Below are 12365 nucleotides of genomic sequence, written 5' to 3'. Positions count from 1 at the left end.
AAATATCAGGAAAAGGAGTTTAAATTTTATATTATAGAGCAGAGGTGTCAAACATGATCTGCAATACTTCCTGAATATGAGCCACTAGATTAAATATTTAACAAAATAAAAATATATACATACCTACAGATGCATATACAATTTGAACACAGAGAACACCAATAATAACTAGGGGGATCAGAAAAGATTTCTCATTGGCAGTGACACAAGAACTTACCCTTGAAGGAATAATTTTAAGAGTCAGACATGGAGATGGAGCATATTCTATAGGTATGGGGACAAGTTGTGCAGACATGGAAATGGGAGCTGGAATTCTAAGTTTAGAAAATAACTGTTCATTTGGAAGGTAGCTCATATAAAGAGGAGTAATGTGAATCAAGTCTGGAAAGGTTGACTGGATCCATAATATGAAGGACTATGTAAATTAAGAGGTTATATTTTATTCTAGTTGCAGTAGGGAGCCATTGAAGCTTTTTGAGGGGGGGAATGACATGGTCAGATTTGTGCTGTAGAAATATCAATTTACTCACTATGTATAGGTTGAACTAGGAAAGGGAAAGGAAATAATTTAGGAGGTTATTATAGTAGTCTGGGCAAAATATAATAATGGGGTGAACTTGTAAGAAATGAAAGGGAAAGGGAATGGAAAAGAAAGAGAAGAAAATAAGTGAAAAATGGAAAAAGAAATGGAAAGGGGAAAATGAAAGGAAAGGGAGGTGGAAAAGGAAGAGGAAAGGTAGAGAGGAGAGAAGTGAATAGGAAAGAGAAAAGCATATTCTCCAATGGCATAGGAAGAGCCATGCTTCCATTCAGTTCCAAGATTACTCATAGAATCTAAGAGAGAGCACACTCCCTTTTTTTGTGGTTCCTCTTGGTGAACAGAATGTGCCATTTGGAGATGGTTAGAGAGGTTTTAGGGAAGAACATTTTTCAAAACCTTCTTGAATGGGACGGGAAGGAGTAGACCCTGATGACCTTCTACTATACAATTATTCGTGAAATATAAGCATGCACAAATTTATTTCAATATTACAGGTTTTCCCAGGTTTTACTCTGGGAAGACTTCAGGGGACAAGGTATTTCTTTAACTTCCTAAGCTCCCCTTTCCCCCTATTTTCCTTCTATAAACTTATATTTTATTTAGTTTTCCAACTACATACTATGGTAGTTTCTATGAATTGTTTTTTTTTTTTTTTGGCAAGGATTTACCTTTTACACTTTTTCTCCTTCCCTGCCTTCCCTCCCCACTTCTGCTCCATGGAAAGCAATCTGAAATGGGCTTTAAATGTGTAATCAAATATCCTTTCCACTTAAAGAATACACAATATCTTCATTCTTTCTCTCTCATCCCCATATCAGAACTTGATCTTAGGGAAGGCTTGATAAACTCCAAATATGTTTCATCTCCCAGGGAATGTTTGTATCTTTTGTATTTGGCTTGAATCAATAGAATGACTCTTGAAGTGCATGAAATTGAAGACATTTCCCAAGATCGTTTTTATTTTGTGAGCTGTTAAGAGAACCTTCCTGGTGTTTGAATTTGTACCACAGAGCTATCTCCTTATTCTACCTCTGTAATCTGTCCTGGACTAAAGACTTCTTTTGAAGACAAGAAAGAAGATGATGTTTATATAGTATAATCTATATAGTATATAGAAGCAGAATGGAATAATCAGAGTAACACTAGATTTTGAGTCAGAGGACAGCTTCAAATTTTACCTTTCTTAGTCACTATTTGCGTGTCCTTGATATTTAATCTTTCTAGGCCTCAGTTTCCTTATCTATAAAATAAAGGGACTGAACTTGATGACCTCTAAAGTCATGTTCAGCCCTAAATCTATGATCCTCTAATCCTATCCATTTTTCTATTTGGCTGTTTGAAAAACCAAGAATCTTTGAAGGTAAGGGAAAGGTCCTCAGAATACAACTCACTTTGACTCCAATTCTGATGGAAGCCAGAGTTTATTGCAGTTTGGAGCAGAAATGATGCTTTTAAAAATAGGTATTTCCAGCTGCAGCTCATCTCCTGTGAGGTTATTGCTTTGAAACATAATAGAATCCTTGCAATAGAATGAAGTTTTAGCAGAACAACTTTACTCATACCAGAGGGTACTTGGAGCCTGAGAAGCATGATTCAGATCACAAAACACAGAACTAATTTGGATTTTTACTCTAGCAAACACTAAGAAATCATTTACCATCAGTCACTAACACATTTGGGTTAAAAATATTTTTAAAATCCAGTAGTTTGAATAGAACTTTGGGAACTGGTAAATCAAGAACTCTGAGCTTACTATTCTTCATAAACCACCAAATCCCCAGGCTTTACTTCCCTTTCTGTAAAGTGGAAATAATTCTAAAATTCTCTCTTTCCCTTGATTTTTGACAAAGTATGGTAAGAAATAATGGCCTAATGGACTCCACACTTCTGTGGGGTTTCAGAAGATCCCTGTGTAACCCAAGGCTAAAGGTTCAGTCAGTGGGAAAAGCACTGAACTGGTAGACAAGAACTGGGTTTTATCAATGATCTGGTGTTTCATATAAAATGAGGAGCTTGTGATATTTAAGATGCCTTCTGGGATTGAACTTCCATGACTCCTACACTGGCATGTTCTGTCCATGATGTTGCTAATTAGCAGTGCTCTGAGGATCACTAAAAAACCCTCCATTATATGAGTCTAACTGAAAGATACTTCTACCTATATTTAAAAAAAATTTTTTTAGGTTTTCTTTGCAAGGCAAATAAGGTTAAGTGACTTGCCCAAGGTCACACAGCTAGCCAAGTGTCTGAGGCTGGATTTGAACTCAGGTACTCCTGACTCCAGCTGTTCTATTCACTGTGCCACCTAGCCATCCCTACTTCTACCTATAGGTATATCCCCTGTTGGTTTGCCATAGCACCCTACACTCTGACCTTAAAAAAATTGTTTTTTTGGGTTAAAATGTTCTAACTTCAAGAATACAATGTAAAAAATGTAGATACCTCAGGAACAGATAACACAACCATTATTAGCCAAAAAGACTACCAGAATAGGGATAAATTTAGGAAAAACCTCCAACTAACTATAATCTTAGAATATGGAGAACTAGACCCTTAAAGATGTAGAGAAACAAGACAGGCAAGTTTTGAAGAAGTAGGAGTAGAAAGTATATATCTTAAAATATGGAATGCTTCTTATAGAAATACTACAATGAGATACTTTCTTGATTACATTGGAAGATATTAAAATTCCAAAGAGGTAAAAGAGAGAAATAGAAGGCATCTGAAATCTGAATAGCAAAGAGAAGAAAAGACAGAATGTGGCTAGAAGAATTATATTCTATAAATATAACCCAGCTAGACAATAGTTCAGGATAGCTTCTGTTTACAATAAATATTTTAGTACCAATCAGCTACCTATAGATCAAATATAATTGTGAAATTAAGAGTAAGAAAAAAAATAGGGAAAAACCAATAATAAGGTTGACAAGTCTCATAAAGCTCCACTTTGGAGCCAGTAACACAATTAACTGTATGACAAATAGATAGTTTTCTGAGATGATTTGTTTCTAAGAATAAGCAGCAAAAAATAACGAGGACTGAGGATCTCAGTTGTAGCAGGTAGAAAGGCAAGAGGAATTTGCAAATGATTTGAAGAGAGTTTAATATATATTTCTTCCAGTATCATACAGCTTCCTTTTATAAAATTTAGACTGCCCTCACTATTAGAGAAGAAAGTGAAAGGGCTACAGGACTATTTATTTTAGATCTTATAAGAATGAAATATTCCTCTCAGGAATGCAAAAGTGATTCAATAGGAAAACAAAGATGAAAAAGACTCCAAGGAAACAGAGGGGAACTATGACAAGTGGTTGAAGGATGGAACAATGTTACCCAGGAGAAAGAAGGGAAAGACCATTGAAATTTTGAAGAATGGGATAGATTTAAGGCTCCTCTCTTACAGTAGGAATTCTTAACTTTGTATCTGTGAATTTGTTTTTAAAAAATATTTTGATAAATATTTCAAAATAATAATAAAAATAATTTCTATTCATATGTATTTTGTTTTATTTATTTTTATTTTATGCTTTAAAAAACATTATTCTGAGAAAAGGTCCATAGGCTTCACCACTAATGGAGTAGAAATATAAATCCAACAGCTCCCATTTGTCATATAATTAATTGGGCTATTGACTCCTATGTGAGGTTTTATGAAGACTTGTCAACCTTATTATTGTTTTCCTTATTTTTCCCTACTCTTAATTTCACATCTATACTTGAGAATTAAGAAATTTTCCCTTACAGAACTACACTTTCTGGGAAAGAAGCAGTTTCTTGTACTCTGAGCAATGATGGTTTAGTATAGTAAGGGAAGGAAAAGGAAAGTAATGCTGGTTTGTAAAAACACACTGAGTGGTATCAAGGAATATATGTCAAATAAATTTACATGGAAAGTAAGGAGGCATGTTCTTTTTCTTGGTGTACATATGGGATAAAATGGAGATATATGTCAGATCTGACAAATTAGTGTTTTCTTTTGTTGATTCATATGGTAAAAATGATACTTGAAGAATAAATCTAAAGAACGATTCTAGTGTTTGAAAATCCTGATGAAGAAATGGAAAATTTCAGTGCATGTGGTTCTGTCATCACTACTGTTAATTGAAAGTAGAGGTTTCAGAAGAGAAAGATAAGTTTAGGGTGTGATTAGATGATTAAGATGGTTTCTGAAAATGGAATTAGATGTCTGGATGTACATTTGAAGATGTACAAACTTACATTTATCTCTCTGTCTTTCAGTTATTCAATCTCTCTGTCAATATGGCTTCTTAGCCAGGGATGGAGTCCATCTAAAAACTTGTAAAGTATTTATTTATTTACAGACATATGAGTCTGGTCAAGAGTGCTTAAAATAAAAAAATGAGGTTTCCATAAACATCTGCCAAGCTAGATTATCTTAGAGCAGTAGGTATAACATAGGAAAGAGAATATTAGTATAGACATCTAGTAACTTCCAGGAGATAATATCCAAATAGAGATTAGACAGTAATCTCTTATGAAGTCTTGCTTGAGATTTCTAAATTCAAATAATACATGGGCTGTAAGTGCTGTGAGCTAGAGATCTTAACACAAGAAGGTAAATTAAATATCATAGGTATGGCTGAGAATTTATGTGATGTAACTCATGACTAAGGAAGCACTTTATTCAAAAAGAAAAGAATAGAGTATTAACATGTTAAGAAGATATATTGATAAGAACAATTCAGGAGTCAGACAATGGAAATGTGATATAAAATATTTGAATTTGAATTTTTATTTATGATTTGTTTCAAGACCAATTTCAGATTTACAAATGACACAAAGATAAATTGTATGATATTTGCAAATGGAACAAAGTTTGGAGAGATGGTTATAATTTTGGATAAAGTATTGGGATCCAAAAAACTAGACAGTTTAGAATGATTGACAAAATCTAATTTGATGAATTTTGATAGGAGGGAATACAAAGTCCTGAACTTGCTCTAATAATTAATTGCCCAAATAATAAATGGGGAACTTATGATTAGAGAACATGTTTTTATAAAAAATTGTCTGGGGGGTTTTAGGGAAATGTAAGTTCAATGTAAGTCAATATTGTGCTGTGCAAACTGAAAAATTTAATGTTATCTTAGCCCAAATTTGTAGAAGTGTAGTGTCCTTGATGAGAGAAGTGATAGTTAACACTTTTTTCCTACCCCAGTAAAGCCTCATCTGGATTTTTGTGTTTAGTTCTGGGTACCACATTATAGGAACTATGTTGGTAAGGAGAGGGAACAGGATGGTGAGAGTTTTAGAGACCATGTTGAGTATATTTAGCTGGGGAAAGAGAAGACTTGTGGGGAAATGCTGTATGTCTTCAAGTATTTGAAAGGCTATTACATGGAAGAATAATTAAACTTGTTCTGCTTAGGGGTTCTGTTTAGCCACAGAAGACAGAAAAAAAGCAGTGGTGCCATCTGGAGAGGCAGATTTTGGCTTAATAGGATGAAAAACTCCCTCATAATTTAAACTACCAATGAAATAGGTTGTCTCAAGAGGTAGTCAATTCCCATTACTGGAGATCTTTGAGAAGTGACTGGGTGACTAATACTTGAGGATATTGAAAAAACGATACCTGATCAGGAACAGATTGGAGTATATGGCTTTTGAAGTTTTTTTCCCCACCTTAGAGAATGAGTGATTCTTTGAAGTAAAGGATTGTGTGAAAGTTTGATTTTGTACTTGGAACTGAGAATTTAAAGGAATTACATGAAATGTAATGAAGGGAGGTCTAGAAAGAATTTTGAATCCGTTGATGATTAACTTCCTTAAATTCCAACTTTGCATGTTTCCAGCTCTTCATTTACAATTTTGGGACAGGAAATAAGGACATCAGAGGGAGATCTCTCCTCTGTTGAATTAAGAAGGGAGCTCTAAGGGGCAGCTGGGTGGTGTAGTGGATAGAGCGTTGGCCCTGGAGTCAGGAGTACCTGAGTTCAAATCCAGCCTCAAACAATTAATAATTGCCTAGCTGTGTGACCTTGGGCAAGTCATTTAACCCCGTTGCCTTAAATATAAAAAAGTAAAAAAGAAAGAGAAGGGAGCTTTAACTCTGTACATGGATGCCCTAGTTTTGTGTGTGCATGTGCAAATCCTTACAGGTGGGAGACCATCCTAGGTTTTTCCAATGTGGGTGTGTATTTATTTTGTGGTAGTATATACTGGGGTTGTGGGGATAAGCATCCTAGCTCTCATCTTGAACTTGTAGATCACCGGGATCTTTTTCAGATGAATTGTTAAATATAGTTTTAATATTTTGTGCCAATTTGGAAGTTGTATTTTGAACCTAAATTTGAGATCCTCTATTTATTCCTATTAGATTTTATTTTAGATCAGTTTTCTAGCTTGAAGAGATCCTCTTAGGTCTTTATTCTATCACCCTGTACATTCATTGTAGCTTTCATTTTGCAATCATATGAAAATTTGGTAAGTATGTTATGTATGCATTTGATCACTAATAAAAATATTAAATAGTAAAGGACTAACACAAATTCATAGATGGTTACTGCACTGAGCTGACATCAATACATTAATAATTACTCTATGGATCTGGTCATTCAACTAGTTTTGAGAACACCCAATTAACTATACTGATCTAGTCCAAAGCTTTCTTCCTTGTCCACAAGGCTATCCTACCTGTATGTATGGGTAGATATCTGGTTCTGTGTACATAACCGGGTGGCCTACCTCTGTGTCTATGTAGCTATCCTAGCTCTGTTGTGTTGGGTGTGTCCTAACACTTTGCAGGATTTTCTCTCTCTCGTGTGTGTGTGTGTGTGTGTGTGTGTGTGTGTGTGTTTGTGTGCTCCCGTGCTTGATGCTACCTGTGTTTGTGAGGATCCTAGTTATGTGAGGGTGTCCTAGAATGGTCTATTTGTGGGTCCTCACAGTTATGAAAGGGTCTGTTTGGGGGAGGAATTAGGGCTAGACAAAAGGGTCTGATCCTTAGCATTCAGTTGTAGAGCATCCTATCTCCTGGTACAGGGGCTGTTGGAGTTATAGATAATGAAGCTTAGCTAATTTCCCAGCTGCTGCACAGCTGGGAACACAGCTGTGAGTGGTATTTGGGCTATTATCCCTCTGCCAGTGCAGGAGTTTTAGTTGGCAAAAAATAATCCAGGATATGGGCAGAAAGAAGAGGGCTGCCTGAGTATTGTATACTGGAGAGAATGTTGATATTGATTGATGATGATTTGATGTTTGTCCTTTGGTTTTGAAGAAGACCATGACATTGGAGAGGTAATGCTATGAGAAGCACATGAATTGGATTTGAGTGGGGTGGTGTGCTGTAAATCTAACATTTTTTATTATTTTGCATAACTGAAATTGCTAATTAGGTAGGGCTAATGCTACTGTCTTCCAGTGTGTCAATGTACCATTGTGGTGATCCAGAATTAACAGACATACCAGTTAAAAACAAGCTCTGGCAGGTCTTGTCAAGCTGGAAAGGTTTTGAGTAGAGGACTGCTGATGGATTGTCACCTGAAGATCAACCTACATAAGTATGAAGATGTGCATCACATGATGAATATTTTTGGCCGCAACAACTCATGAAACCATCTGCTAGGGTATGGAGGGGTTGTTCTCTGAGCTAGGGGAATGAGTATGCATACTGATAAAATCATGGACTTTTTGAAGGATTTTGAAGAATTCACATAAAGTGAAGCATCTGGAAGGAGGTACAAAGCCTAGAAGGACTGTGTCTGGCTATACCTGATTGTGAAAGGCAAAGATTTACTTCAGAAGAACTGACAAAAGGGTAATTGTCTTATAGCAGCCCCATTCATTCTTTTTGCTTTTGCCTCTTCCCTACCTGTTTATTTATATGGGAGGCCCAGAAGATCATAGGGGAAGTGGTTCCAGAGAACCATGGTGTCTCAGACTCTTTGAAATTCTTTGAAAGGCAGTGTCTGAAATGACTTGAAGCAGAAACATATTAGCATTTAAGCTAGTTTAAGGGACTTTCAAACCTGAAATCAGATAGAATTTTGTGATGACATGGATTTGGCTAATGGGAAGAAGGGGATTCTAAATGGCCTAAATAACCATGCTGGCTAGCCTTAAGGCTGTGGGAGTTGAAAAATCTTTTCAAATAGAGGGGAAAACTGTGCTTTGTCCTTTTCTGTCTATTGGGTTTGTGAGGGTCCTACCTTTCTCAAAGAGTTATTCTTTAGCTTTTAGGGTCTAAGTTAAAAAAAGAGTTGCCAAAGCCTATCACTCCTCTTACAAGAAAGAAGAATCTCAGTTGAGGATTTCAGTTGAAGCCAAGAGGTGATAGTTGTGAGAACAGTCCAGCAGAGAAAGGTGAAGAACAAAGAGATGAGACATGATACCCCAGCAGAGAAATGAAATGTCATTACCAAAAGACCTCAGTAGCCTTGCTACACAGGTGCTGGCCACACCTTTTTCTTCTGTGCTCTTCATGTATGTGCACTTGTCACATATTTTCTTTATGTACACAAACCCTAATTCTCCTCCTCCAACATGTGATCTAATATCACATTTATGAGATGGGGGTTCTCCATCTATTATATATCATATGTGATACTGAAGTTATTTGGAAACAGAGTTTTTTTCCATTAGATCTGAATATTAGTATCTTAACTTGCAGTAAGAAGCCTCTTAAAAAGGCTTGAGAAATCCTTCTGTTGTCTACTTGAGGAAATTGATAAAAGGATTGTGGCATCATAGAACATGGAATAACTATGTAATTACAAAAACAGCATTTTGTCTGATTAGTTTCAGAATCTGATTTTATAAATTTTTTACAAATTAATCCAATGCCTTCAAATGTATATATCCATCTCAATTCCATTAAGTAAGTGTGCTAACCATCCTGGCTACCTGCTTATCACATTGTATTAGGAATCATCTTTTGTTAATGTCACCTAGCCACAACTCACTCCCTTCTTAGTAGAAAGACCAAACCAGGTTACTCTTGGTTGCTTTTTGTTTTCTTTTGAGCTCTACCATAATGGCTGATGGAGACCTATGAATTGTGTGGCTGTGTCCTGTTTTCTCCTGGTGGCTTCATATTGGGACCAATTGGTGAAAGAAGGTATAGCCATCATTGCTATATATCTTATTTCCACTTTATAGGGAACCTCTAGAATTTATTTTGTCTTTTCTTAGCAACAGCAGATTTGCCTTGGGGTTGGTGATTCATCATATAATATTGCCTAGGGACACTTCAATCCCTTCCTGCATTTTCCATTAGGATCACTGTGTTTCCCAAGTGATGTCAGACCAACTTTTACCTTTTCTATCACCCACTATTTTTATCATGGGCACTTTGTGCAAAGACTAAGACTAGCCTAAGACTAAGCAGTCTCCTACCAATCTAATTTATGAAAGAGCACATTTCTCCCTACTGACAAACATGTGAGACACCAGTGAGCAGAGTACATACTGAAAGCAACAGATTCAAAAAGATAGCATCACACACAATAGATGGTTTGCAAAGCCTGTATCAGTAGCTGAAATTCCATCATTGATCACATTCAGGGCCTAGATAAGCTGACACTCACTTCAAATATTCCACTCCATCTGGGGTGGCTGGTACATTGTACCTTCTCATATATTCATACATCTCGGGGAAGCTTTGCTTCACATAATCTTCAGCACTGCTCTCCCGAACTGTTCCAAATCGAAAGCCTTGGGAGGGATGATGAAGCTAAGAGAAAGAAAAAAAACAGAAAAGCAAGGCTGTACTCTCATTCATGTAATTAGTTTCCAATACTTTCCTAATGCTTCACTTCTGGAACTTAAAGAAAATGTAAAAGTGCAGTTGCCTACGTGCCCACCCACATACATGCACTCCTTTCTTAGCACTGACATCAAGTATCTTTCTTCTAAAGCATGACAACAAATGGAAAATCCAATACAATCTCCCAAGGATATTGGAAAAATCTGTCAATCAGCATTTAATCAAGGGAGTGCAACCTTTGGGTGACATATTGAGTTGTATGGACAAGAAGTAACATTACCATATAATAAGTGTAACAAGAATGGTTTTTCTGTGTGACTTATAAAACCAGTCTGTGTATTTGACAGCTACTATTTATATGTAGCACCAAACCTAATCATTCTCTTAAATCTCTGCAGGCAGTGTTTCCCGTTGACTAGAAAGAACAATACAAATTTTCAAATAAATGTTTGAATCTGTGATTACAAGGCATTTCCTCAAAGCTGCTGGTTTATAAACTGAAGCTGTGAAGGAAATCCTTTTAGGTTTATTTAATTTATATTTGTGGTATTTGATTGTTTCACTTTTTCTAAAGTAAATGTTTGGTTTCATGGTAAAAGGATCTGGTTCCTTTAAGAAATCAGGACATAAAATGCTGAGTTATTTACCCAGATAGAGCTGTGCTTAAAGAGGATTAAGAGCAAGCTGTTGCATGGAAGAGAGGTGGCCAGACACGGAGATATCATGTACCTGAATTATAAAAAGCAGCTCAGAATACTGGAGTAGGCAAACAGAAAAATAGGATGACAGAGTGGGGAGGAAGCTGTCTCTGGTAAACAAGAAAGACCACCTCAGCTCTCTGAGCCTAGTAAATAATAAGGACATGTCAGTGAGGAATTTGATATTGGATTTTAACTACTTTATACCTGAGAATGAATTGAGATTAAAAGCAGACCTATGGAGGCAGATAAACAAACAAACAAAAAAAGAAATTGAACATTTTTCACACTTTGAATGAATCTATAGTTTAGGATTGGTTCCACCCCCTTTTTACATTTGTTTTATATGGTATTACACATTTTGCATTAAAATTTTAATCTAATGACTTTCTGTTCAAAATGCTTTTATTATAAAACCTTGTTTGGATGCATAGAGAATATGACTATTTCCCCCCTCCCCAGTCTGAAGAAAACCAGTGTTATCCCAATGAAGCATGTACTGCTGGCAACTACCAGAGGTGAAATATCATTGTGTCCCCCACAAGCAGTCTACTTGTTTCATTCAGCTTGCTCTGTTGCTGACATTTGGGCCAGGTATAACACTTTCTTCCCTCAGACTCCTGATTTGGTAATAATGTGAATTCATGGATTCCAACAAGTATCAGAAGGAGCTAAACAACCTTAGGACATACCTGGAACGCTTGAGCCATGATTGTCGTAGAATTTTTATAGCCAGTTTCTTGTATTAGGCCTGGCAAATAGTAAAGGCACAATAAATACTTATTGATTGATTGAAATCCATAGCAACACGAGGCCATATTTTAAAGCGATTACAGCATCTATTATATATGTGCCATCAAATCCCAGTGGGATAAGAATCATAGCTTCTCATAACTACTGAAAGGTAACCTCTTTTGTGTGGGTAGTGCTGCCTGTAGCTAGTAAAATAATGAGATTCAGTCACCAAGAGCATTGAGAAATGTTTCCAGTACACTCATAGAGAAGTCAGTTGGGTGTGTTGTGATTATCTGCTTTAAGTGTGCTCTTAGATATTTCTGCATTCTCTCTTATGCAGAAAAGGGGAGGGGATAATTTATAATTGAATCAACCACTTTTCTTTTAAATGTCTAAGAGGTGTTCAGTAATCCAGTATTGCCAGGGTACCACAACCTCCTACGATCCCAAAGATTTGCTTGAAAGAATGGGAAAGACTCAGAAGTTTTTTTTTTTTTAAGTTTTGTTATTACCTTTTGTTTTCCCATCAGTCATTTTTCTTCAACTTCCTCTGCCCTGCTGCATTAAACCTTTTCTTATAAACAAGGAAAAATGTATAAACAAAGTCAACCAATACAGCATCTGTTGTAATACTGTATTCCCAATCAGTAAACTCAATCTTTATTCT

The 12365-nt window shown here is 36.1% G+C and overlaps 1 protein-coding gene across 1 annotated transcript in view; it reads right to left on the bottom strand.

Annotated features, from left to right (window-relative positions):
• GRIN3A (glutamate ionotropic receptor NMDA type subunit 3A) overlaps positions 1-12365 on the bottom strand; it is a 170455-nt gene that overhangs the window by 62138 nt on the left and 95952 nt on the right. The window contains exon 4 of the mRNA XM_074199019.1: positions 10087-10232. Coding sequence (XP_074055120.1) covers positions 10087-10232 — 146 coding nt within the window. The remainder of the gene's footprint in view (positions 1-10086; positions 10233-12365) is intronic.

This window comes from Macrotis lagotis, chromosome 8 (assembly GCF_037893015.1).
Source record: "Macrotis lagotis isolate mMagLag1 chromosome 8, bilby.v1.9.chrom.fasta, whole genome shotgun sequence".
NCBI lineage: Eukaryota > Metazoa > Chordata > Mammalia > Peramelemorphia > Peramelidae > Macrotis > Macrotis lagotis.
The sequence above is the reverse complement of the archived record's forward strand: the minus strand, read 5'-3'. Positions and strand labels throughout refer to the sequence as shown.